This window comes from Sorex araneus, chromosome 2 (assembly GCF_027595985.1).
Source record: "Sorex araneus isolate mSorAra2 chromosome 2, mSorAra2.pri, whole genome shotgun sequence".
Taxonomy (NCBI): domain Eukaryota; kingdom Metazoa; phylum Chordata; class Mammalia; order Eulipotyphla; family Soricidae; genus Sorex; species Sorex araneus.
The window spans coordinates 319,059,248-319,084,682 of NC_073303.1; the positions used below are offsets into that span (position 1 = coordinate 319,059,248).

General features: G+C 37.1%; 1 protein-coding gene across 1 annotated transcript in view; it reads right to left on the reverse strand.

The window, feature by feature from the left end:
• Positions 1-607: 607 nt before the first annotated feature.
• SPATA48 (spermatogenesis associated 48) overlaps positions 608-25,435 on the reverse strand; it is a 106,031-nt gene continuing 81,203 nt past the window's right edge. The window contains exons 8-9 of the mRNA XM_055124809.1: positions 10,444-10,551; positions 608-731 (exon numbers count right to left, since the gene is read on the reverse strand). Coding sequence (XP_054980784.1) covers positions 608-731; positions 10,444-10,551 — 232 coding nt within the window. The remainder of the gene's footprint in view (positions 732-10,443; positions 10,552-25,435) is intronic.

Here is a 25,435-nt window from a genome sequence, read left to right on the forward strand (position 1 = left end):
CCCACAGAAAAGGAATAGATTTTATCACATTGTGAGTGAAGTGAAACATTTGCTTTTTTCTCTCTTTGACACGTTCAGTACTTTTATGATGCTTCACCAGACTTGTAAGTCTTTCTCTTTTGTAGTATGGTCTCTCCCTAATAGAGAAAGAAATCTCAGAGACCCCAAAGCCTTGAGTCAAAGAGGAAGATGTTAAATGACAGGAGCAGTTACAGTAATAACAGGTACTGTTTCAAGCACCCTACTAATCTAGAGGTAGTTCAACTCAACTAGGTCATTTGGCTATGTAACATGAAATCTATACATATAATCCCTAAAACCATATGACCAGTAGTTATGACACCTCTAGATAGACCCAACATTTCAACTCCAGAAACAGGATCTTCTAAAATAAACTCTCTGGTACAGTTGGTTTTCAGAAAATTGGGACCAATGTCATGGATAGGATATATTCTAGAGTGATAAGGCCATGTATCCAGTCCACCGTACTGCCAATGAAAGAGAGCATCAACCTTTTATATATATGCTTGAAAATTGTTCAATTCTTTTATTTCCCCATTTCATTGTCCATAAATCTTCCCTGAACCTTCGGTTTATTTGTACTTTTTCAGCATTCTAAAGTTTCTTTCTGCTTCTTATTGAAGGAGTTGTATGGTTTTATAGTCGTGACCATTTTAGACAGTGGTGCCCGGCGACGGAAGAGGTCAACTTTGATTTCTTTCTGTAAGAAGCTATAACAGAGGAGAGCAAAAAGAAACATTGATAAACATAGAAACAAGATCTCATCTATTCCCCAACTAATGATCTACATGTGCAGGATGGGGACAATATAGACACAGAAACTGGAAATATTAATTCATGTGTGTACTATTCAATTTATTTTATTTATTTTGCTTTAGTTCTATTCATTGTATTATGTGCACAATATTTAAATTAGTTCCATTGACTTAAACATATACTCCATATCTTGAATACAGAAAATATAACTGAATGGAGATGCACCTATAAAAAGGAAATAAAATAATCCAGAAATTAACACAAAAAAATATCCATGGGTTAGGTCTAGGAGTGAGGGAAGAACAAAGAAGAATGATTCGACTTAGTGGTCCAAGAAAGGATATATACCCAGAGTTTTTGTCAGAAATAAATTAGGCATGTACTTGTGAAAACAAGGTAGTACAAGTAAAAGGAAGAGGCGGGGCTAGATAAAGAAATGGGAATGCTTGAGCTGTACATTGAGAACCTTGAGGGGAAGAATTGAAGAATGGTGGGCTGGAACAGACTGCTCTCAGAACTCAGAGCAATTTCACCCTATGCATGGGGCTAAGCAGGCCACTTTCAAGTGATGTTCTTAGCCTCATGTGTCTGAGTTTGCTTGTGTATCCAGTGAAATAATGACCTGCTGAATTTGTTGTGAGAATGAAAAGAAAATTGCTGTGAGAACCTGGGTTAAATTTACAGAGAATGATGCTTCCCAGCCCAGATGTGACTATTCCATGTGGCATACAGGCCATGCCTATTCTTTTGACTGCAACCAACTAAAGCAACTTTGCTATGAATTTTCTGTTATTTAAATGATGCACAAAGAATGTGATGCTTCTCTGTGGCAAAAGTTAGAGGGAACATCCAAACCAAGCCTAAAGTGGCCTTGTTTTTATGTTGTGATTATCATGCAGTAATGGTTTGTTTTGTTGTGGGAAATGACGGTAGCAGTGAGAATTCTAGCTTTTCTGAAAGTTGTGTTCTGGTAGAAGGATATTTCCAAGAACATTGGAACAGGATATTACAGGAGGGTACATGTGTCTCTTTTCTTCTAAATTGTTTTTGTTTGTGGGTGGGCCACACCCAACTCTGTTCAGGGGTCTTCTGACTCTAAGCTCAGGAATTACTCTGGGAAATGCTCAAAAGACCATACAGGGTACTGAACTCAAGGTGAGAAGAAGGATTGAGAATGAAAATAATAAGAGATTTGAAATGGTCTCACTTGCATTGAGAAAGTAATTGTGTTCCTTCTTAATCAGTCACCCTTCAGACATGGTGTGTCATTCTAGATGCATATATAAAAGACAGATATAAAATGCATCTAGAAGAGTGAGAAGGAACTGAGCTGAGAAGCAGGGACTTGCAGCCCAGCAGTGTAGCAGCACAGGACAGGCTTCTGGACCCTGGGGACATATTCTTCTGTAATGGTACTCCCCCAAATCAACCCTGGACCTTTGCTCCTTGGCCAGCGGTGCATTTCTTCACCACTCTGTGACTCAACCTACACATAGAAAGACATTCTTACTTAGGCTCCTAACCACACAAAAACACACAGGAAACAACTCTAAATTGCAAAGGTCACAATGGTAAAACAATGCAGAAAACCACCAGGCTTAGTGAGTGAAGAAGCTAGCCTAGGTGACCCAATGAGTAATAATGTAAAAAAATATAACATCTCTGCTAAGGAATTTAGAGTGGAACTGTTAAGGATGCATATGGAGCTCAAAGAAATGATGGAACAAACTACCAATAAAATACAAAATGATATGAGAGCAGAAATGACGGGGGAAAAACCCAATAGAAACAACAGTCCTGAAAAACCTTGTGGGTGAAATGAAAAAATGACTGGAAGGCCTCAGCATCAAAGAAACATATTCTGAGGACAAAATCAGTCAGCTACAAGATGAGAAATCAGAATTTCCAGACTAAACAGAAGATGGAAAAGAGCCTCAAAATAAACCAACAGACGACAAGAGAACATCAAGATGAAGTCAAGAGGAACAACTTAAAAATCATTGGGTACCAGAGGGGCAGGAAGAAAACCCTGATAAGGAAGCAACTATCAAAGACATCATGCTGAGAAGTTCCCAGAACTGAAGAGTGCATGCACCCAAATCCAAGAGGCCCGAAGGGTACCAGTTAAGAGAAATCCAGATAAAAATACCCCAAGACAAATCATAAACAGAATGACAAAAAAAATGGAGATAGAATACTGAAAGCATATAGATCAAAGAAGAAAATTGCTTATAAAGGATCATCCTTTAAAAGTAGGTAAAGGGATATTCTTGATAACCTTTCAATATCAATATTGCAAACCACAATGCTCAAAAGGAGAGAGAGAGAAATATAGAGAGAAGAAAAGTTCCTGCCATAGAGGCAGGCAGGGAGTGGGAGGGTGGGGGGTGATGGGAGGGAACCTGGGGACACTGAGCTGGGAAATATATATTGGTGCAGGGATGGGTGCTGGAATATTTATGACTGAAATCTGATCATGAACAGCTTTGTAAGGGTCTCTCATATTCAATAAAAATGTTTAAAAAGACGTCAGAGCAGACTTATCAGAGGAAACCCTATGGATCCAAAGACAGTGATGAAATATAGTGAGAAACCAATAATGATATGATTGCTTCAGCAAGAATACTTTAGTCAGCCAGACTCCCATTCAGATCTGAAGGAACAATACACAACTTCAGAGATAAATAACAACTCAGGAAATTCATAGGCTTAAAATCCTTGTTACAAGAAGAACTAAATGGAATACTTTAAGACAAGACAACCTCACAAGTACACCAAACTCCGACATAAAGATGGCACAAATCCCCATGACAATAATCTCTCTCAATGTCAATGGACTAAAAGCACCAATCAAGAGGCACAGAATGGCAGTATGAAATAGAAAATTTAATCTGACATTCTGTTGTCTGCAAGAAACACATCTGAACAATCAAAGCAAGCACAGGCTCAAAGTCAACGGCTGGAAAACAGTTCTCCAGGCCTCAGAAAAGCTGGCATCGCAATACTAGTATCGAATCACATAGACTTCAAGCTGAACAAGGTTATAAGATACAGTTAAGTTCATTTCTTAATGATCAAATGATCTGTACATCAGGAAGAACTCACACTCTTAAATGTATGTGCATCTAATGAGGAACCAGCAGGACACATTTAAAAAATTGCTAACAGACTTAATGAAAGACTGATAGCAGTACAATAATAGTTGGAAATTTCAGAACCAATTTTTCACCTCTCATTAGGTCAACCAGAATAAAGCTCAGCAAAGAAAGTATTTGAGGAAAAAAATTGAAGAGAGGGGGTTTATACATATATATACACATGTATATATGTATATGTATACATATACATATATATACATATTTGGGGGGATGAAAAGTCATATATATATATGTATATATGACTTTTCATCCCCCCAAAGCTGGATTCACATTCTTCCTCAGCACACATGGAACATATTGGGCCACTAAATTACCTCCATAAAATTAAGAGTATAGAAATTGTATCAATCTGTTTTTCAGACCATGATGCACTGAAAATAGAAATGAATTACACAGATAAATGGAGAATCAAATCAAACACCTAGAAATTAAATATCATGCTACTAGACAATGAGTGGGTTAGAGAGTAAATCAAAGAAGAAATCAAAGGATTCCTGGAGACAAATGATAATGAGGACATGAGCTACCAGATTTTATGGGACATGGAAAAAGTTGTGTTCAGAGGAAAATTTGTAGTTCTGCAAACATTTATCAGGAAGGAAGGAAGGGCCCCATTTAAGAAACTTAAAATGCACAGCTTAACATCTTGGAAAATGACAAACAAAAGGAACCCAAAGCAGGCAAGAGGAAGAAAATAATAAAATTTAAAGCTGAAATCATGGAGCTGGAATCCCCCCCCCAAAAATCCAAGATATCAATGAAAGCAAGAACTGTTTTTTTTTTTAAGAAAATAAACAAGATCAAATACAGAAAGAGAGAGAGAACCCTAATAAACTGAATCAGCAATGCAAAGGGGGACATCACAACAGAAACTACAGAAATCCATAGATTATCTTGAGAAGTTTTATGCCATAAAAACAAGATAACCTTGAAGAAATGGATAAATTCCTAAATTCCTATGACCTAAATGTTAAACCAAGAAGATTTGGAATACCTGAACAAAACTAACACCATCGAGAAAATTCAAATGGTAATTAAAAGTCTTCCCCAAAACAAAGGCCCAGGCACAGATGGATTCACCAGTGAATCCTTTCAAACCTTTAAAGAGGACCTGCAGCCATGTTTTTCAAGGTTTTCCAGGAAACTGAATAAACAGATGCACTTCCAAACAGTTTCTATGAGAAAAATATCACTCTAATACTTAAAGCAGACAGAGACAACACAAAAAGAGAAAATTACAGGGTGATATTCCTGATGGACACAGATGCAGAGATCCTCAACAAAATACTAGCAAATCGAATCTTACAACTCATCAAAAGGATCATATACCATGGCTAAGTAGGATTCATTCCTGAGATGCAAGGATGGTTTATCACTCACCAATCAACATAATATGCCATATCAATAAAAGAAAATATAAAAACTGTTTATCATATTACTAGATGCACAGAAGGCATTGACAAGATATAGCACCCATTCATGATAAAAACTGTCAACAAAATGGGAATTGAAGGAACTTTACTAAATATAGTCAAACCATCATCAAAAGCCCACAACAAGCATTATTCTTATGGAAAAACTAAAGACTTTGTTTCTAAGATGAGGTACAATATAAGGTTGCCCACTATCACCACTCCTATTCAGTATAGTACTGGAAATACTTACCATAGCAGTTAGGAAAGAGAATGATATCAAGGGCACCTATATAGGAAAGGAAGAAATCAAGCTCTCACTGGTTACTGATGACATGATACTATACTTAGAAAATTCCAAAGAATCTTAAAAAAAAGTTGCCTGGTAGCAACAGATTTGTCTAGTAGAGTAGCAGTTTACAAAATCAACACCCAAAAGTTCATGGCTTTCCTATATTTAAATATTAAATAGAAGGACAAGATATAAAAAATAATCCTGTTCACAATTGTGCCTTAGAAAATCAAGTAACTCAGAACCAGCTTAACTAAAGAAGTGAAGAACCTATACAAAGAGAACTACAAAACACTATTTCAAGAAATAAAAGAGGGGATGAAGAAATGGAAACACCTGCCCCGGTCATAGATTGGGAGGATTAACGTTGTCAAAATTGCAATACTCCCCAAAGAACTATACAGATTCAAGGCATTCCCTAAAAGGATATAATGACACTTTTCAAAGAAATAAATCAAATACTCCTGAAATTTATATGGAGTTGTAAGCCTCCATGAATAGATAAAGCAATCCTTGGGATAAAGATGGGAGGCAAAACCTTTTCCATCTTCAAACTCTATTACAAAGTTGTAGTAATCAAAAGAGCATGGTATTGAAATAAGATCAGTGGAATAGAATTGAAGATCCCACACTGACCCTCAGATATATGATCACCAAATCTTTGATAAAGAAGGAAGAAATGTGAAGGGGAGCAAGGAAAGCCTCTTCAACACATGGTGCTTGAAAAACTGGACTGCTACATGCAAAAAAAAAAAAAAAACAAAGAACACAGACTACTTTCTAATTCCAAGTATAAATGTCAGATGAAAATGGATTAAAGACCTCAATAACAGACCTGAATCCTTAACATACATGGAGAAAAATGTGGGCAGAACCCTCCAAGATATTGAAGCTAAAGGAATCTTCAAGGATGAAACACCACTGACAAAGCAAGTGGAAGCAAATATGAACAAAATGGGACTACATTCAACTAAGAAATTTCTGTACCTCAAAACGAAATGGCGACCAAGATACAAAGACAGCTCATATTTTGGGAAAATTATTTATATAATAACCATCTAATAAATTGTTAATATCCCAGATATATAAATCACTGTCAAACTTTACAATAAATAAATCCAAGCATATCAGAAATGTAGAAAAAAATGAACAGAAATTTCCTCATAGAAGAAATAAAAATGGCCAGAAGACACATGTAAAAGTGGTCTATATGCTAATCACCAGGGCAATGCAAATCAAGACAACAATGAGATATCATTTTATACCACATAGACTGGCACAAATCAAAAAGAACAAGAGCAACCAGCGCTAGCGTGTATGTGGGGAGAAAGGGACTCTTCATTGTTGGTGGAAATGCTCACTGATTCAGACTTTCTGTAAAACAATATGAGCACTCCCCAAAAAGCTAGAAATTGTGCTTTTATATAACCCAGGAATACCACTTCTGGGAATATACTAAGGGGCCCAAAACCACAGCAGAAATGCCACTTCTACTTTCATTGCAGCACGATTCACAATAGTCAGAATCTGGAAACAACCCAGTGCCTGAGAACAGACAACCGATTAAAGAAACTATGGTACATCTACACAACAGAATACTATGCAGCTGATAGAATAGATAAAGTTATAAAATTGGCTTATAAATGGACGTACCTGGAGATTATCATGTTGAGTCAAATTAATTAGAAGGAGAGGGACAGATACACAATACCTGCATTCATTTGTGGGATATAAAATAACATAATATAGGACTGGAGCACAGGCACAGCGGGTAGCCTTGCATGCAGCTGACCTGGATTTGATTCCTCCGTCTTTCATCGAGAGCCCAGCAAGCTACTGAGAGCAATCCGCCCGCACAGCAGTCTGGCAAACTACCCGTGGCATATTCAATATGCCAAAAACAGTAACAACAAGTCTTGCAATGAAGACGTTACTGGTGCCTGCTCGAGCAAATCGATGAACAACGAGATGACAGTGCTAGAACAGTGTAAATATGAGACTAATACTCAAAGACAGTAGAAACAAGGACCAGGAGAATTGATCCATGGTTGAAAGCCTGCCTCAAGTGCTGGGAGAGAGGGCAGTTGGGATAGAGAAGGGACCACTATGACAAAAATATCTGCAAATGATCACTCTGGATAAGAATTGCATGCTGAAAGTAAATAAAAGAACAAATATGATAACCTCTCAGTATCCATATTGCAACCATAATGCCCAAAAGTGGGTGCAGGAAAGAGGAAGGGAGAGAGTGAAAGAGGGAAGGAGAGAGAGAGAAGGAGGAAGAATGAGAGAGAAAGAGAGAGTTAGAGAGGAAAGGAGAGACACAGGAAGGAAGAGTGGGAGAGTGAGGAAGAGAGTAATAGAGGGAAGGAGAGAGAGAGGGAGAAAGAGGGAGGGAAGAAGAGAGGAGGAAGAGAAAAAGGGAGTAAGATAGAGAAAAGGAAAGTGCCTGATGTAGAGACAGGTTTTGGGCAGAGTGTGGGAGGGAAAGTGAAGTTATTGGTGGTGGGAAATGTACACCGGTGGAGGGATGGGTGTTGGAACAGTATATGGCTGAAACCCAAGCATGAACAGCTTTATAATTCTGTACCTCACAGTGATTCAATAAAAATAAATAAATAAATAAAATGCATCTAATTTTAATACAATTTCTTTAGGATATTTACATAAAATAAAATGTGTTGTCTAAATTTCTACATTTCTATGGTTCAGAAGTAGATTTGTAACATTTGAAAATATCTCTTTAGGTAAAATTGATTTTCCTCCCAAAATATATGGATAAAATAATAGTGTATAAACTCAGTAAATTCATTTTAAAATCATTCTCATCACATGACTTGCAATCATCAACCCCAAATAAATAATCAAAGCTCTCTGACAAAATAGTCTATTACCCTTCCTTTCATTCATTGTCCTTGGAACTGAGTCTTAGGCATCAGACTTGTGAAATGACTTTGAACTATTTGTCCACATAGCTTCCTAAACCCTAAAGTTGGTGGCCTTCCCTTCTAAGATTACAGGATCATATTATAAGGTGACATTTGTTTCACTCAGTCCAGAGCAACAAAACACAGGGTCTCATGCAGCTGACACTCAAACACATGTGAAACAAAATCCCATTTAGCCAGAAATCTTGCATGAACCAATTCCTCTGTGAAGAGCATTTTAGCGCTCTCATGCAAATCTTCTGACATGTTGAGTATGCCTAAGTGTTCTTATGTTTAATATGGGATAATAATAATCTATTTGTGAGGGTTAGAGTTAGGGATAAGAGGTTGGTGAAATTAATACATTCAAAGCATTTGAAAGTGCTTTTGTATTTAGAGAACATCTAGCCAATGTATATGATGTGACAACAGCAAGTCCTGGTATAATGTGATTTTACAGAACTTTATTATAAATTTGATAAGTAAAAAGAAATAATAGCCCACATAAAAAATAACATTGAGGATCTATTTTTCCTATACTTCATTTTGATTATGTCACAATTTCTAAAAACTATGATTTTTATAGTGATCTAGATGTAGTACAAGTACACTTGCAATACTATTCTAGTAGTTGTTTAGTTCTTGTTCATGGCTAGATGACAAGCTATTTGTAAATTGGGTCTAACTCTTCTTAGTTAATAAAGCACAAAATATAATTACGGTTCAAATGAAAGAATCAATATCAATAAACAAACATGAGTGATTGCGAGAACCAACATCTAAATGAACTACAAACAAGACCCGAAGAATTCATAGTGTTTTAGAACACTGAAGAAATCCATGAGTTCAAACTCTAACTAAAAGTCACTTGATCAGAAAAGTTCTCACTTACTGCCATACTCCTGTTTTGGCACAATCTGTTACATCACCTTGCAATTCCTCTTCACAGTTCATATCACTCCAAAAAATCAATTGTAAATTTACTTGTGTGCTTACTTATTTTCTATTTTTCACAGAGGATGTAAGTTCCTAATATTTCTATTCAACTTGGGTTCTCAGCATTTTGAACAAAGAATGATTAAGAGTGAATTTGGTCATTAACTTTTTGGTAACGTTAACTTTGGTAACTTTGGTAAAGTTAACTCAATAACTTTTTGATAAACTGATGGATTTTATGCCACAAAAATTATTTAGAACAAAGTAAGTATATTCGAAAGAACTGATCCACTACCACCACACACCTATCTGCCAGGGCAGTGAATTTATTTGTACTGGTCCAGCATCTAGACCTGGCTAAAACTGCATACGCATTTTTAAAACTGTGTCATCCTATTTTCAAGACCAGGACTTCCATTAAATGCTTTCAAATTTGAGTTATAATGAGCAGTAATATTCTGCTTCTCACTAGCAGATTCAAATAATAGTCTTCAATAACATTTTCTCTAATGTCTCCTGCTTTCAATTTGTAAAATAGTCCTTTAAATTACATATGAATTTCAATAAAATTTAGTTTTTCTCATTAGAAATAGGTAGTTACTTATAGAAGTAAATACAACTGCTTATATGAATAAAACATACTGTTGTAAATATGTTTAATTCATATAAGCAGCATGCATATTCTGATGATAATGCACAAGAATAATATGTGTGAAAAGACTTTGTGTCAACATGAAAGATAATACCCAGTGTGCTTTAAATATATCCATATATTTATCAGAAAATAAACCCTTTTGTCTTCCTGGAATATTTGGACCTGACTTTTAAAAACCAATGTAAATTTTTTGTATTATTTTATTGTTTCTTAATAAAATTATCATAATTAGGAGCCCACTACCACCATAGTAGGTGAGTATAGCGAGTAAAGAATTGATACTTACCGGTATACTTCTGAATCTGGTGATGGAGTTGTTGGTGGAATATTAGAATTTGCTGGGTGGGTGGCTGTGAAATGAACATTACCAGTGTATCCTGGAATATTTGCAGTTCTAAAGTAAATAGTTAGGGGGGAGAGAAGTATTGAAAATAAGTATTTGTGAAATAATGGTGGTTACCAATACAAAAATATAAAGAAGTATGCACTCTAATATGAGGTCTAGGGATTGACCTAGTAACAGAAAAGGGAACTGGAGGTGACCCACAGATGCGACAAGTGAATAATAGTTCTACACTGGGCTTGAAGGAATATATTTCAAATCATCTGCCAAATTCTTTACAAATTTAAAAATATTCATGAACATGATTGATTGCTAAGTTCAGTTTATCAATGAAGGTAGAAAAACATTTATTAGAAAATAGTTGTTGGACGACGTTGCTGACTACACCAGCAGTACACAGAGCATTGTGTTTCAAGATCACTTTTGGGAGTGATTGAGGGACCATGTGTAGTGCCAGGAATCCTATTTGGTTGGTCACATGCAAGGCAAACACTATACCCATTGTACTATCTCTCCTGTTTTAGAAAGTAGTTCTTCATAGTGAGCTGGTTCAACACAAAGCTAAAGATTAGGAGACATGCAATAGTGCTTCTTTTTTCCCCCCTTTTCCCCCCAAAGAGTTGTTCATAGTAATTGATTACATTCAATATTTGAACACAATCCCACCACCATTACACCTTCCCACCACCTTTATTTCGAGTTTTTCCACCACTACTTAAGCCTGCCCTAAGGGCAGATGGTAAATAATTGATTTTGTATTGCTTGTTATGAATAATTGACTAAAAATGATCCAAAAAGATTCCCTTATAGGAAAGTGTGTGAAAATTCAAGTCCGTGAAGGTCGGCCGTGAGCGTAGTGGCAAAGGGTTCTGGAAATTTGCAGCTGGCGATTGGTTCTGGAGGTTTGCGGCTGCCAGCGTTCGTTTGGAGCAGGAGGAGGGACTCTTCTGCCCCCCCCCCCTTCACGATGCCCTGGTGAAATCAGCCTGGCATGGGGTGGGGAGACATCTCTGTAACATTCTGCTCTCTTTTCAGGTTCACAATAGGGCTTCTTAAATGATACATTTTTTGTCATCACTAATACTTATTGTATAACTGATTTCACATAACTTCCTAATATTGCAAAAAATTAAACAAGCTCTGATTTGTTTAGTTAAATTCTGTTACTTTCCTGCTTCCATTACTTGCCAGTGAGAGAGGAGTGGGAGTAAGGAAAGCTCAAAAATTCAGAGAAATCTTCAGCATTAATGCTAAAACCTCTTAAAAGACAAAAAGACACTTAAAAGAAACATTTCAATATGTAATTCATAGGACTGTGAAGGATAAACACCATTTTTACCATTTTTACAGCATATGAAGGACATATTTTTCCTGTGGAAAAGAATTTTAACTCCATGGTTATGTGTGAGTTCAGTGCTGGGTATGGTTAAGATATATCTTAACTATGACAAAAAAAAACCACAAACTATTTAAAGTAGGAAGAAAGAACATGGTATAAGCAAATCATGAAGCTCACATCATCTTTTTAGAATTCAGTTTGCTGTCCTGCTTCGAAGGGAGAGAGAAAAACACCATGATTGCTACAGCAGGGAAGTGTGCGGCTTGCACTGCAGTGCAGTTTGCCCTTCCCAGCTCTAGGCCCTTTCCTTGGTAGCATGGCATTCCTTTGACTTGGTCCCTTATTCTTATTTGATGTCAGGTGAAATGTAAGACTCAGTGACAACAAGCACACTTCAATGGAAAACAAAGATAGGGTTTCTCTGTGGATCTTGTCGCATATTATATTCTTGTGCTACACATACATCTAGAGTCAAACCAACCCTTCTTCAGCATGAGTCACTCTCAAAATATGGTGCATAAGAAGAGAAGCTGTTCAAGATTCCAGAGAAAAAGGCAGAATACAGTTATGAGTATGGGCAGGGCTCATCTGACCTCATTTTTTCTACTCCTTAGCTCAACCGAGCCAGTCAACTGATAAATATATATATATATGTCAGCTTCAGTTATCTATAGGGATAATAATAATACCAATTCAATGACATGAGAGAGGACCTGCTTAAAAACAGTGGAAACGTATAATGATTAATGCTGCAACTAATTGATGTCTTGTTCTTTGGGTGCAGGTATCAGAAAATTTGAGGAAAATAATGCATCAGCAAGGAATAAATATGATAATAACTTCATAGATGAATTCTAGGTATATTATTTTAGCTCTATAGATAGTGATTTATGAACTTAAAGGAGATAAACTCAAAACTGCTAACAAAGTCTATATCATGGGCAACAACAGAACAAAAAAGTAATGGATATTAAGAGAGTAGAAATATTAAGCAGCTAAATTTTAGGGAAAACCCACTTTAGGACCCCTCAAGCCACAGTTTATATATAAATAAATATTTATACATAAATATTTATAAATAAAATTTTATGTATAGATATAAATATTTATAAATATAAATAAATATTTATGTATAAATATTTATACATAAATATTTGTTTGTTTGTTTGTTTGTTTTTGATGTGAGTTGATTTTGGTTAAGGTCACACCTGGCTGTGCTCAGGGCTTATTATTGCCTCTGTATTCAGGGACCATTTGTGACCATGGTCAGGTGGTTCCATGCAAGACACGAACCTCACCCTCTTATCTCTCTGCATCCCACAATGAGATTTTAGTCAGAGACTGAAGCAAAGGGAAAACAGCAGTGTCTTATGGGCACTTAGCATTAAGGGTCATCAATGAATGTGAAAGCAGGCTAGCAAATCTCTAGCATTTAGTAGGTGTTCAACTCATTGTAGCTGAAAGACAAGATTTTAGAGAAATAAGAAATTTACAAATAGTATCCTAGCAGATGGAAAGGGAAAAGGCCACTACACAAAGTTAAGACCTCTATAAAAGTGTGAAGACAGTAGATTCCAAATATTGCTAGATACTGAAAACTCATGGTGTGGAGTATCTTAACTGTGACAAATGCCTGTGTACCAGCCATAGACATTTTGATTTAACTGATGGAGGACTTATCTAAGAGCTGCAGTTTTCAAAAGATTTCCAGGTAATTCTAATTTAATAAAACTCAGGAAATCTTCATTTTAGTTTTATTTTTTTCAGTTTTCTTTGCAGGATTTAGGTGAATAGACTAGCTCTGCCACACTTTGGAATGGCCTGTAAGATTTCTGGAAATTTTCTCTGAGCAGTAAAGCTGTTAGTCTGAGAGGTAACAGAAAATGAAGTAAAATTACTCATGTGTATGTCTCTCCACCAAACATTTATTAAAGCTTCCATGCATGTTAGAAAGGAAATCCCCTTTCTCTCTGTGAGAGGTTTTTTCCACTGCCCTTAAAACACCTGCAGAAAAAAAAATGCCTCTAAAGTCCTAACCTGCCATTCGAGCAATTAGGAAATTAAAGATGGAAGCAAATAATTTGTCAATTAGGAAAGAATCTGGACATAAACATCATATAGCCATTAGCGCCATACAAGTTATTTATGTTAAATACACTGCATTGTAATAATGACGTTATATTATGCTACATCATGGCTAATACCAAACCATGATAATTATAGATAAGGTCTTTATGCTTGAAAAATGACTCTTGTTGCAGAGCAAACTGCCAAATAATTAAAAATGAAAAGTCCCTCTTCATTCAAGATGTGAATAAATTGTTAACCTCGTTAGCAGGAATATCATGAAGGGATGTTTTTTCAATTTTAGGTGATATGTGTTGATCTATCAAAAAAATAACAGTCTCTAGAGAACACTTTAGGGTCCTGCTGTTCAGAGAGCTGGGCACAGCTGCAGAGCCCAAGGCTTACTTCTGATTCTGCGGGGCTCAGGGGCCATATGGGATGCCACCACACCAGCCATGTGTGAGGCAAGCACTTTGCCGACTGTACTATCACTACAGCCCTGAACTTTTCTAACCATATTCATTAATGGTAAATTGAATAAATTATTGATTTACTTTATAACTAACTGTTTTATTGACAAAAAGAGATTAAATAACTTTAGAAATAGGGAAGTTCAGTAAATCAGTTCAAAAGGGGGAGCACAGGTGGTATATAATTTAAAGCTATAAAAAAAACAGAAAAGACATGCTTGTGTAGGTAATATGTAAGTGTACCTATGAAACAGAATTTTGTTTTCATACAGTTTTTCTTTTTGTATTACAGACAGGTATAATACTGAGTATTAGACTCCTTTAGAAATTTTAACATGATTCAGTACCCTTAGGTCATAGAACACACTTTTTTTTGTATATGCAGAAGCAGAGAATGAGAGAATTTTTGTTTTGTTTTGTTTTTTGGGTCACATCTGGCAATGCACAGGGGTTACTCCTGGCTCTGTACTCAGGAATCACCCCTGCTGGTGCTCAGAGGACCATATAAGATGCTGGGAATTGAACCTGGGTTGGCCGTGTGCAAGGCAAATGCCCTACCCACTGTACTATTGTTCCAGCTCCAGGAAGAGAAAAAATTTAAGTAATTTTTCCAGGACCAAAACAACTGGTTAAGTCAGACTGACCCCTGCCCAAAAGGCTGCACTTTGGAGGTGTTTCCATGAATTAAATGAAAGTAGTGTCAGTATTGAGTGGTTTGGCCAGGTGGCATTCATCAGGATGGCAGTGCAAGTTCGTCAATGCTCTGAATTGTTGAGAGCTATTCTTTCAGGAACACCTTTAGGTTGATATCAAGCTAGTCGGATTGCTGACAGGTTTCATGTCATGGAGTTGAGACATGGCATAAAGTGGGGCATATTCCATTGATGAAACATAGAGACGTACACGAGGGAGAGGTCTAGGAAGAAAGCTGCAGAGGACTGTCATTTAATTCCAGGGCTGCCTTAAGCAGCATGTGGTTTTAGACACACAAGAAAGATGCTCTGAGCCACAACCTGTTCATGATCAGGGAACAGTAGTTCAATCTCCATGTAGGGGCCTGGGAACAATGTCCTGTTTCTTAGGTGAAGTGCTAACATGCAAGTAGTGCAGAATCGCTGTAGGGGTGCTGGAAAGGGAGGCAGTCTGAAAAGTATGCAGAGTGGAAGGGAGATACTCAGAACAAGGGCCTTTCATGGAGACTGGGGGAGACCTGTTGCAGAGAGTTTTGGATTTGGGGTGGTGAAGCTAAGGCAAAATTCAGTGACGGTCTTGTGAACTTTGATTTGTTTTCTTTAATTGTTCAAATAAAAATACATCTAAGACCAGTATCATTTTATGCTGACTTTGGCTATTAAACTGTGGTTCTCTGACTGTAGTAGGATGTGGTATCCCCGAGATTGTTCAGGAATTAGAGTTTCATTGCCAATTGTGTCTGTCTAGGCAATAGAGATTTTCCTCTTTTTTTTGAGAATTTCATTTTTAGAATTTGGAAGGGAATATAGAGAAGACCCACAGGCTTTGCACTATCAAGGAGCTGGAGTTCTGGGAAAAACATACTTGTCAGACTCAAAGAGCATATGTCAACAGGAACTGAGAGAACAAATTTGTCTTGAAGATTCAGAAGTCATTCTCTTAGGTCTTCAGGTAATTATCAACCTAACCTGACCAACTGGGGTCTTACATCATCTCCTCAGACCTCAGCCTCCTCATCTGTAAAGTGGAACCTGCCCACAGCTCTGTCTTCATCACTATTTTGAAAAACAAATGAAAGAGTATATGTGAAAGTACTCTAAAAAGGCAGAAGTAAACTGATGTAAGGAAGTGCTATTCATAGTCTTGCTCTTGCCCTGGGTTGTGGTAACATTTGTTTTAAAGGTGCAACACAAAAGTGACAGCCAGGGACCTTCCTACTTCTTACATCTCAGAACTTGACCAGTAGCTGCCTGAAGCGTCCATTTGAGCACTGACTTTTCTTTTGCAAAGGATTTAGCAAATAAATGATTGAGGGAAAGGTGTAGTAAGTATGAAACTTCCTGAAGTCCAAAAATTAAAGATTTCAGTGTAGCAAATGAGAGCACAGTTGGGGGTTCCTTGCTGGAAAGCACCAGGTTTGGAGGCTGAGGGTATCAGTTTAGTGACTTTCCACCTGTCTGTTTTCTCCCAGAAGTGAAATTCGCTTGACCTGAGCTTCAGAGCCTTCCTGGGAAATAGGAGCTGAACCAGGAGAGTTGTACATGCCAGAGATCTCACTGTACTACCACTAACATAGTCTATTGAAGGAAATGTACTTCCAGCAATGCTCGATATATTCCCGGGAAATTTAGCATATGTCTTGGAGCTCATCTGTACGCTTCTAACACAGATCCATGGTTTCATCTCATTGAACAAATGTGGTTGTTATCAATGCCACTTGAATGCAAAGCATCCTGAAACTACATGGAACAATAAAATCATTACTAAAATAAAATTACTTACCTTCAATCTTCATTATTACTATCTAATAATGAATAATGTCTTTTGTGTTAAAATTAAAGATAAAAATCAGATCTTAAAAAAGCAGGGGAGAATTAGGCCAGTTTTTAACTTGTTCATAAAAGTGAGGAGTGACAATTTGGAAGAGCAAACTCACCAGTACTCAGGGGTCACTCCTAATGATGCCCTGGAGACTGCAAATATTGACAGGTAGCCAGGGTTGGTTATGTATAAGGAATGTACCTTAATGCTTTGCTATCTCTCCAGCCTCTAAAATTCTGTTTTTAGAAATTTATTCTGTAGAAATGCATGTGTCACTACACAAAGATAAATGTAGATATTGTTTACCACTGCATTGTCTACTATAGTAAAATGTTTAGTAAGGACTTAGCCTGTATAAATTATAAGTAACCTACTAGTGGAATATTTTACAGATATTACAAAGATTTATTATAAGTGTCAAGGAATAAGTCCTTTAATATTTCAATCATCAGCATGCAAATCTGCACACATAAATCAATATATAAGCAGTTATAGATTATAGACATTCATTCATATTTGAAACAAAAATCTAAAATACATATGAAACTTTTAATATTGGGATGAATAATAGAGGTATATATAACTATTAATACTTTAAAAATATTTGAATTAGCATAGAAACATAAGTATATAAAAGCAAGACTTAAATGCACATGACAAGGGAATAACCAAATTCTTAATAACTTTCATTGTTGTATGAGATCTGCCTGTCATTTTATTATTACCATTTCTGTACATTTTTTTTACAATAACGTCAAATTCTATAACAGTAAACTATTTGTAGCTATTAGTAACAAAGACTTATACTAAAACATTATAATATCAGCTGACTTGGTCACTGAAAAACAAAATCAATTAAATTTTTTAAGAAATGGTACTTTTATGAATGGATACATTTCAGTGGCATACCCGTCTGATCCCAAGAGTTTGTGATAGTCATTGTGTTTGAAATACAGCATCCATAAAAGATGTGGGACACATTTCTTTCAACCATGATATGTATCTGCCTTGTTATAATGCCATGATAAGTAGAACCTTAAAGGCAATATCAATTTATTTAAGTAGAACCTTAAAGGCAATATCAATTTCTTTTTTATAAAGTTTAAGGCGAGAAAATAAACAAAGCATCAATTTTTCTTTTGAAGACTATGGTACTCTAGCCAATACTTGGCAAAAAATTCACTAAGTTTATGAGTTTCTGTGTATGGGGATTTTAAGAAATGCTCATTGTAGCATGTACATTTTCCCTATACCATGCTTTTACACTGAATGCAATATTGTAAATTATTCGTATGCTTTTTTTTAGAGATTCATATTTGTGTATTAAAACTATAAGCAAGAAAAGGAGAAACATAAAGTCTAATGACAATGACTGCAATGCTGAGAAGCAAACCAGGAATGGTTCAGATGAGCACTCAGATAGCTCAAAAGATACTAGCAGATGACCATTAGCTTAGCAGAAAAAACAGAGGAATTTATTTATTGTTTTAATTCAAGTATTACATATAAAACTATACATATATGCATCTCAATATCTCATTATAAAAATGGAAAGCACTTCTCTATGTTAGATGTAAAATTTTGTTAAATATTAGATCAAGAGAAAAAACTGCAACCTGGAGGTCCCTCTAGTGCCCCAATTGGACAAGTACAGTTTCTATCTTTATTTCTTGTCAATAGTTCATCCTCAATATCATTTTCCTTAAAATATAAATTATCAAAGCAAGAGAGACAGGAAAGAGGCTCAGGTTCTTGCCTTGCCTGTGCCAGCTTGGTCCCATTTTGGGACTGGGGTCACTGGCAGGAATGATCCCTGAGCACAGAGCCAGAAGTAAGCTCTAAGAATCACTTGTTGACCAAAAACCAAAAAAACAAATACAAAAGGAATGAACGAGAACAAACAAATAAACTAAAAAACTAGAATTAACAGCAAGAATGGTATGTTTCTAAATCATTCAAATTAAGTGGTAAGTTCTACATAAAACATTTTTATTACTGAAGCACTTGTGATTTACAAAGTTATTTATATTTGAGTTTCAGATATAAATGTTCCAATGCCAATGCCCAACCCACTACCAGTGTCAACTTCATTCCACAGTATCCCCAGGTTTAGCATTTTAAAATATTGTATTGAAGGATGACTCAAAAGAATTGACTTTGACTCTTTAGCAAAAAATTTTCGTTCGACATTTAAAAATTGAATTATATATTTTGAAAGAGAAAATATTAGACTTTTATCATTGCAGAACATTTCAAAATTTGTTTTTCCTGAGACTGGTAATAAAGTATGCCTCAACCCCCTTTCATCCCTTGGATCACATGGTCCCACAGCATCTTGGGCAACCTGGGATGCCCCAGGGCACTGCCAGAGTGACCCTAGTGGTTCTCAGGATCTCAGCACCAGAGTAGCTTGTTCAGTGCAGAGAATATCTTGGACCCTTTTTTTTTAATAATTTCTTATGTTTCATTTTCTTTAGTTTACATGCATACTGCCATGTTTCCAACATTAAAATCTTTTTCTTTTAAAATAAGAAATATGCATTAAATGGTCAGAGGTATTGTATAAGGGTTTTCATAAATTTTCTTTCAGATATCCATTTTCTTCACATAAATAACTGAAACATTTGTATCCAGAACAATTTATAAAGACAGGAGGCAAAGACTAGAGACATCAGAAAGTGGGTAGGGTGCTTAATTTACATGTGGATAATATGGGTTCAAATGCTAGTGGCCAATGTGGTCCACCAAGACCTGTCAGAAGTGGTCCCTGAGCACAGAGCCAGGAGTAATCCCTAGCTGGCGATATAGCATATCGGATGCCAGTGATAGAACTCTGAGTCCGCTGTGTGCAATGCAAGATCCTTATAGGCTATACTCTCTGTGACATTTCAGCAGCTGTGCTTCCTATTTTATTTTTAAGTTGTGGATATGGGCCTTCTTGCTTGCTTTTTTTTTTTTTTTGCTTGCTTGCTTGCTTCCTTTCTTCTTCCTTCTTTCCTTCCTCTCCTTTCTTTCCTTTTTTTCCTTCCTTCCTTCCTTCCTTCCTTCCTTCCTTCCTTCCTTCCTTCCTTCCTTCCTTCCTTCCTTCCTTCCTTCCTTCCTCACTCATCATTAAGCATTATTTTATTTGTACATTAAATATAATAAATTTTTATTTATATATTTACTGAACTGTAAAAAACTTTGTTCGCTGAAGGGTGTGTGCTCATGGGCTCTCCAGGTGGCTCTGTCTCACCACTTGCATTTGGTGCCCTCGAGCCACTATGATCAGGACGGCTCTCTGCTACTTTATATTCCACATATGAGTGCAATCTTTCTATGTCTGTTCTTTCCGACTCATTTCACTCAACATGGTACTTTCCATGTTGATCCACTTATATGCAAATTTCATGACTTCATCTTTTTTAACAGCTGCATAGTATTCCATTGTGTAGATGTACCAAAGTTTCTTTAACCAGTCATCTGTTTTTGGGCACTCTGGTTTTTGCCAGATTGTGGCTATTGTAAATAGTGCTGCAATGAACATAGAAATGCAAATATCATTTCTACTATATCTTTTTGCCTTTCCGGGATATATTCCTAGGAGTGGTATTGCTGGGTCAATGGAAGCTCAGTTTCTAATTTTTTGAGAATCATCCATATTGTCTTCCAAAAGGTCTAAACCAGTAGACATTCCCACCAGCAGTGAATAAGAGTCCCTTTCTCCCCACATCCATGCCAACACTGGTTACTTTTGTTTTTTTTGGATGTGGGCCAGTCTCTGTGGTGTGAAATGATATGTCACATTTTTTTTTGATCTGCATCTCCCTGATGATTAGTGATGTCGAGCATTTTTTCATGTGCCTCTCAGCCATTCGGATTTCTTCTTTCGGGAAGTTTCTGTTCAGTTCGTCACCCCATTTTTTGTTCGGGTTGGCACTTTTCTTCTTGTGGAGTTCAACCAGTGCCTTGTATATCCTTGATATCAACCCCTAATCACATGGGTATTGGGTAAATATTCTTTCCCACTCTGTAGGCTGCCTTTGTGCTTTGGTCACTGTATTTTTTGAGGTGCAGAATCTTCTTAGTTTAAGGTAGTCCCATTTATTTATCTCTGTTTTCACTTGCTTGGCCAGTGGTGTGTCAGCTTTGCAGATACCGTTGGCTACAATGTCGTGGAGAGTTTTGCCGACCTTGTCTTCAATGTAACTTAGGGATTCTGGTCTGATGTTGAGGTCTTTATTCCATTTTGATCTGACTTTTGTACATGGTGATAGGTGGAGATCTGAGTCCATTTTTTTGCATATAGCTCTCCAGTTTTGACAGCACAATTTGTTGAACATGCTTTCCTTGCCCCACTTCACATTTCTTGCTCCCTTATCAAAGATTAAATGATAATATATTTGGGGTTGTGTGTCAGAATATTCAACCCTGTTCCATTGGTCTGCAACTCTGCCTTTGTTCCAGTACCATGCTGTTTTAAGTACTACCACTTTGTAGTAGAGTTTGAAGTTGGGGAGGTTGATTCCTTCCATTTTCTTTTTCTCAATAATTGCTTTAGCTATTTGTGTGGGCTCATTGTTCCATATGAATTTCAGGAGTGCTTGCTCCATTTCTTTGAAGAATGTCAAGGGTATCCTTTTATAGGGGTCGCATTGAATTTGTACAATGCTCTGGAGAGTATTGCCATTTTGATAATATTAATTCTTTCATTCCATGAGTGGGGATATCCTTCCATTTCCTCATATCCTCTTTGATTTCCTGAAGTAGCATTTTGTAGTTTTCATTACACAAGTCCTTTACCTCCTTAGTTAAGTTGATTCCGAGGTATTTGATCGTCTGAGGCACAACTGTGAACGGGATTGCTTTTATCATGTTGCTTTCTTCTCTCTCATTATTTGCGTATAGGAAAGTTATGGATTTTGGGTGTTGATTTTATAGCCTGCAACTTTACTATACAAGTCTATTGTTTCTAAGAGTTTCTTGGTGGAGGTTTTAAGGTTCTCTAAGTATAGTATCATATCATCTGCAAATAGTGAGAGCTTGATTCCTTCCTTTCCTACCTGAATGCCCTTAATACCTTTTTCTTGCCTAATCGCTATTACAAGTACTTCCAGCACTATATTGAACAGGAGTGGAGAGAGTGGGCATCCTTGTCTCGTCCCTGATCTCACAGGGAAGGCTCTTAGTTTTTCCCCATTGAGGATGATGTTTGCTGTAGGCTTGTAGTAGATGGCTTTGACTATATTGAGGAAAGTCCCTTCTATACCCATTTTGGCGAGAGTTTTCATCATGAATGGATGCTGGATCTTGTCAAAAGCTTTCTCTGCATCTATTGATATGATCATATGGTTCTTTTCTTTTCTTGATATGATGGATTATGTTGATTGATTTCTGAATGTTAAACCATCCTTGCATCCCCAGTATGAATCCCACTTGCTCGTGGTGTATGATCTTTTTGATGAATTGTTGAATTCTGTTGGCTAATATTTTGTTGAGAATCTTTGCATCTGTGTTCATCAGGGATATTGGCCTGTAGGGTTTTTTTGTGGTGTCTTTGTTTGCTTTTGGTATTAGGGAGATATGAGCCTCGTAGAAACTGTTTGGGACGGTTTCTGTTTTTTCAATTTTCTGGAAAAGCTTGAGAAGAACTGGCAACAGGTCCTCTTTAAATGTTTGGAAGAATTTGCTAGTGAATCCATCTAGACCTGGGCTTTGGTTTTTGGAAAGACTTTTGATTGCAGTTTCAATTTCCTTGATATTAATAGGACTGTTCAGGTATTCCTGGTCTTCTTGGTTCAACCTTGGGAGATTGTAGGAATCCAGGAATTTATCCATTTCTTCTAGGTTCTCTTGTTTTGTGGCATACAGCTTTTCATAGTCTCTGATAATCTTTTGAATTTCTTTGGTTTCTGTTGTGATGTCCCCCATTTCATTTCTGATTCTGTTTATAAGGGTTCTCTATCTCTCTTTCTTTGTAAGTCTTCTAAATGGTTTATCAATCTTGTTTACTTTCTCGAAGAACCAGCTCTTGGTTTCATTGACCTTTTGGATTGTTTTCTGGGTTTCCATATCATTGATTTCTGCCCTGAGTTTTAATATTTCTTTTCTTCTGCCTGGTTTGGGCTCCTTTTGCTGGTCCTTTACTAAATTTTTAAGCTGTGAAGTAAAGTTATTTATGTGGGCTCTTTCTTCCTTGCTGAGGAATGGTTGCAGAGCTATAAATTTTCCCCTTAACACAGCTTTAGCTCCATCCCACAGGTTCTGGTAGCTCATGTCTTCATTCTCATTTGTTTCCAGGTACCTCTTAAGTTTTTCCTTGATTTCCTTCCTGACCCACTCATTGTTCAACATCGAGTTGTTTAATTTCCAGGTGTTTGATTTGTTTTTCTGCATCTGTGTGTGATTAACTTCTGTCTTCAGTGTATCATGGTCTGAAAAGATAGCTGATACAATGTCTATCTTCCTGATTCTATTGAGGTATGTTGTGTGGTCCAGAACATGGTCTATTCTGGAAAACGTTCCATGTGCACTGGAAAAGAATGTGTATTCCCTATTTTGGGGATATAAAACCCTGTATAGATCTATTAGCTCTATCTCTTCTATTTATTCCTTTGAAGCCAGTATTTCCTTGGTGGGTTTTAATTTTCTTGATCTCTCCAGGGATGATAGGACAGTGTTGAAGTCCCTCATTGGGTGAGTACATGCTTAGGAGTGTGATTTCTTCCTGCTGTACATATCCCTTGATTAATAAGAAATGGCCTTCCCTATCCTTTCTAATCTTTTTCAACCTGAAATCTATGTTGTTTGATACTAGTAAGGCAGCCCCGCTTTTTTGAGAGAGTTGTTTGCTTGTAGGATTGTTTTCCATCCTTTGAGTCTGTGTTTGTTCTGGTTATTCAGATGAGTTTCTTGCAGGCAGCAAAATGTTGGGTTCAGTCTCTGAATCCATTTTGCCACTCTGTGTCTCTTAATTGGTGAATTTAGACCATTGACATGAAGAGAGATTATTGTTATGGGATTTTGCGCCATCTTTCTGTAAGTGTTTGTTGTGTTTGTAGGGGTTCTTCTTGTCTTACAATAGCCCCTTTAGTACTTCTTTTAGGTTTGGTTTTGAGTCTGTGAAGTTCCTGAGCTGTTGTTTATCCCCAAGATAGTGTATCATTCCTTCGAGTTTGAATGAGAATTTAGCCAAATAAAGTATTCTTGGTGAAGCGTTCATTTCATTGATTTTTTTCACTATATCCCACCACTGCCTTCGGGCTTGGAGGGTTTCCTCTGATAGATCAGCTGTGAATCTAAGGGCTGCTCCTTTGTATGCGATTTCCTTCTTTGATCTTGCTACTTGCAGCATTGTGTCTCTATCCATGATGTCCATCATTTGAACTATGATATATCTTTGGGTTTTTCTGTTAGGGTCTCTTTTAGCTGGCACCTTTCAGACACCTTGAATCTGAGTGCCTGCATTCTCCAGCTCTAGGAACTATTCAACAATGATTTATTTGACTGTGGCTTTTTTGTTGGGGTTGGTTCCCTGTCCTTCTGGTACTCCAGTGACTCTAATATTGTTTCTCTTGATATCATCCCCTAGGACTCTTAGTCTCCCTAGAGCTATTTTGAAGTCTCTTCCCATTGTTTGTTGTTGACTGTAGGCTTCTTGCAGCTGATTTTCAAGCTCACTGATTCTGTCTTCCACTGAAGTCATTCTGTTGTTGAGGGCAGCCACAGAGTTTTTTATCTCATCTACCGAATCCTTCATTTCTTTTTGTAGGTTTTTTATTTCTGCTCTTATTTTCTTCCTATATTTTCTCGGCTTTCTGTTGTACTGTTTCTGTCAGGTCCTCCTTTAACTTATCAAGTTTTCTATTGAGTTCACTGAACATCTTGTGGATTTCAACTCTGAATTCTTTATCAGAGAGCTGAAGTTTGGAGGAAACACCTACTGAGGTTTCTGGACTCCTTTCATCGTCCTCTTCTTGTGGTGGGAATTTACGCTGTTTCTTCATGTTGTTGTGGTGGTATGGAAGACGGACCTTCAAGAGCAGTATCCCTGTTCCCTCTTGTTGTGAAAAAGGATTCTGGGTAAGCTTGGTCAATGGTGCTTGCCTTTTTATTTTCCTCTTCTAGAACTCTCACTCAGATGTTCCTTTAATCTTTATGTGAAGTCTTGTGTTTTATTGTCCTACTGTTGACAGATAGCTAGGATGTTACTCTTGGAGATGACATAGGTAATGAAGGCTGTGCCGGAAGACAGAATGGCTGCTGTGCTTGGGTGCGGCGTGCCGGCCACTAGTGTGCAGGCCAGGGAAGGGGAAATCAAGGGTGCTCAGGGTCCGAGGAGCAGGCTGGGTATCTTGGACCCTTTGCACTGAGCAACTGACTGGCCACAGATAGTGACACAGCCTGTCTGACACCCTCTGTCCTAACCTCTCACCTTCACCTTCACTCCTTTCCAAATTTTTCCTCATATCCTTCTTTCAATCATCATCATCATCATCATCATCATCCCGTTTATCATCAATTTTCTTGAGCAGTCTCAGTAACAGCTCCATTGTTCTAGCCCTGA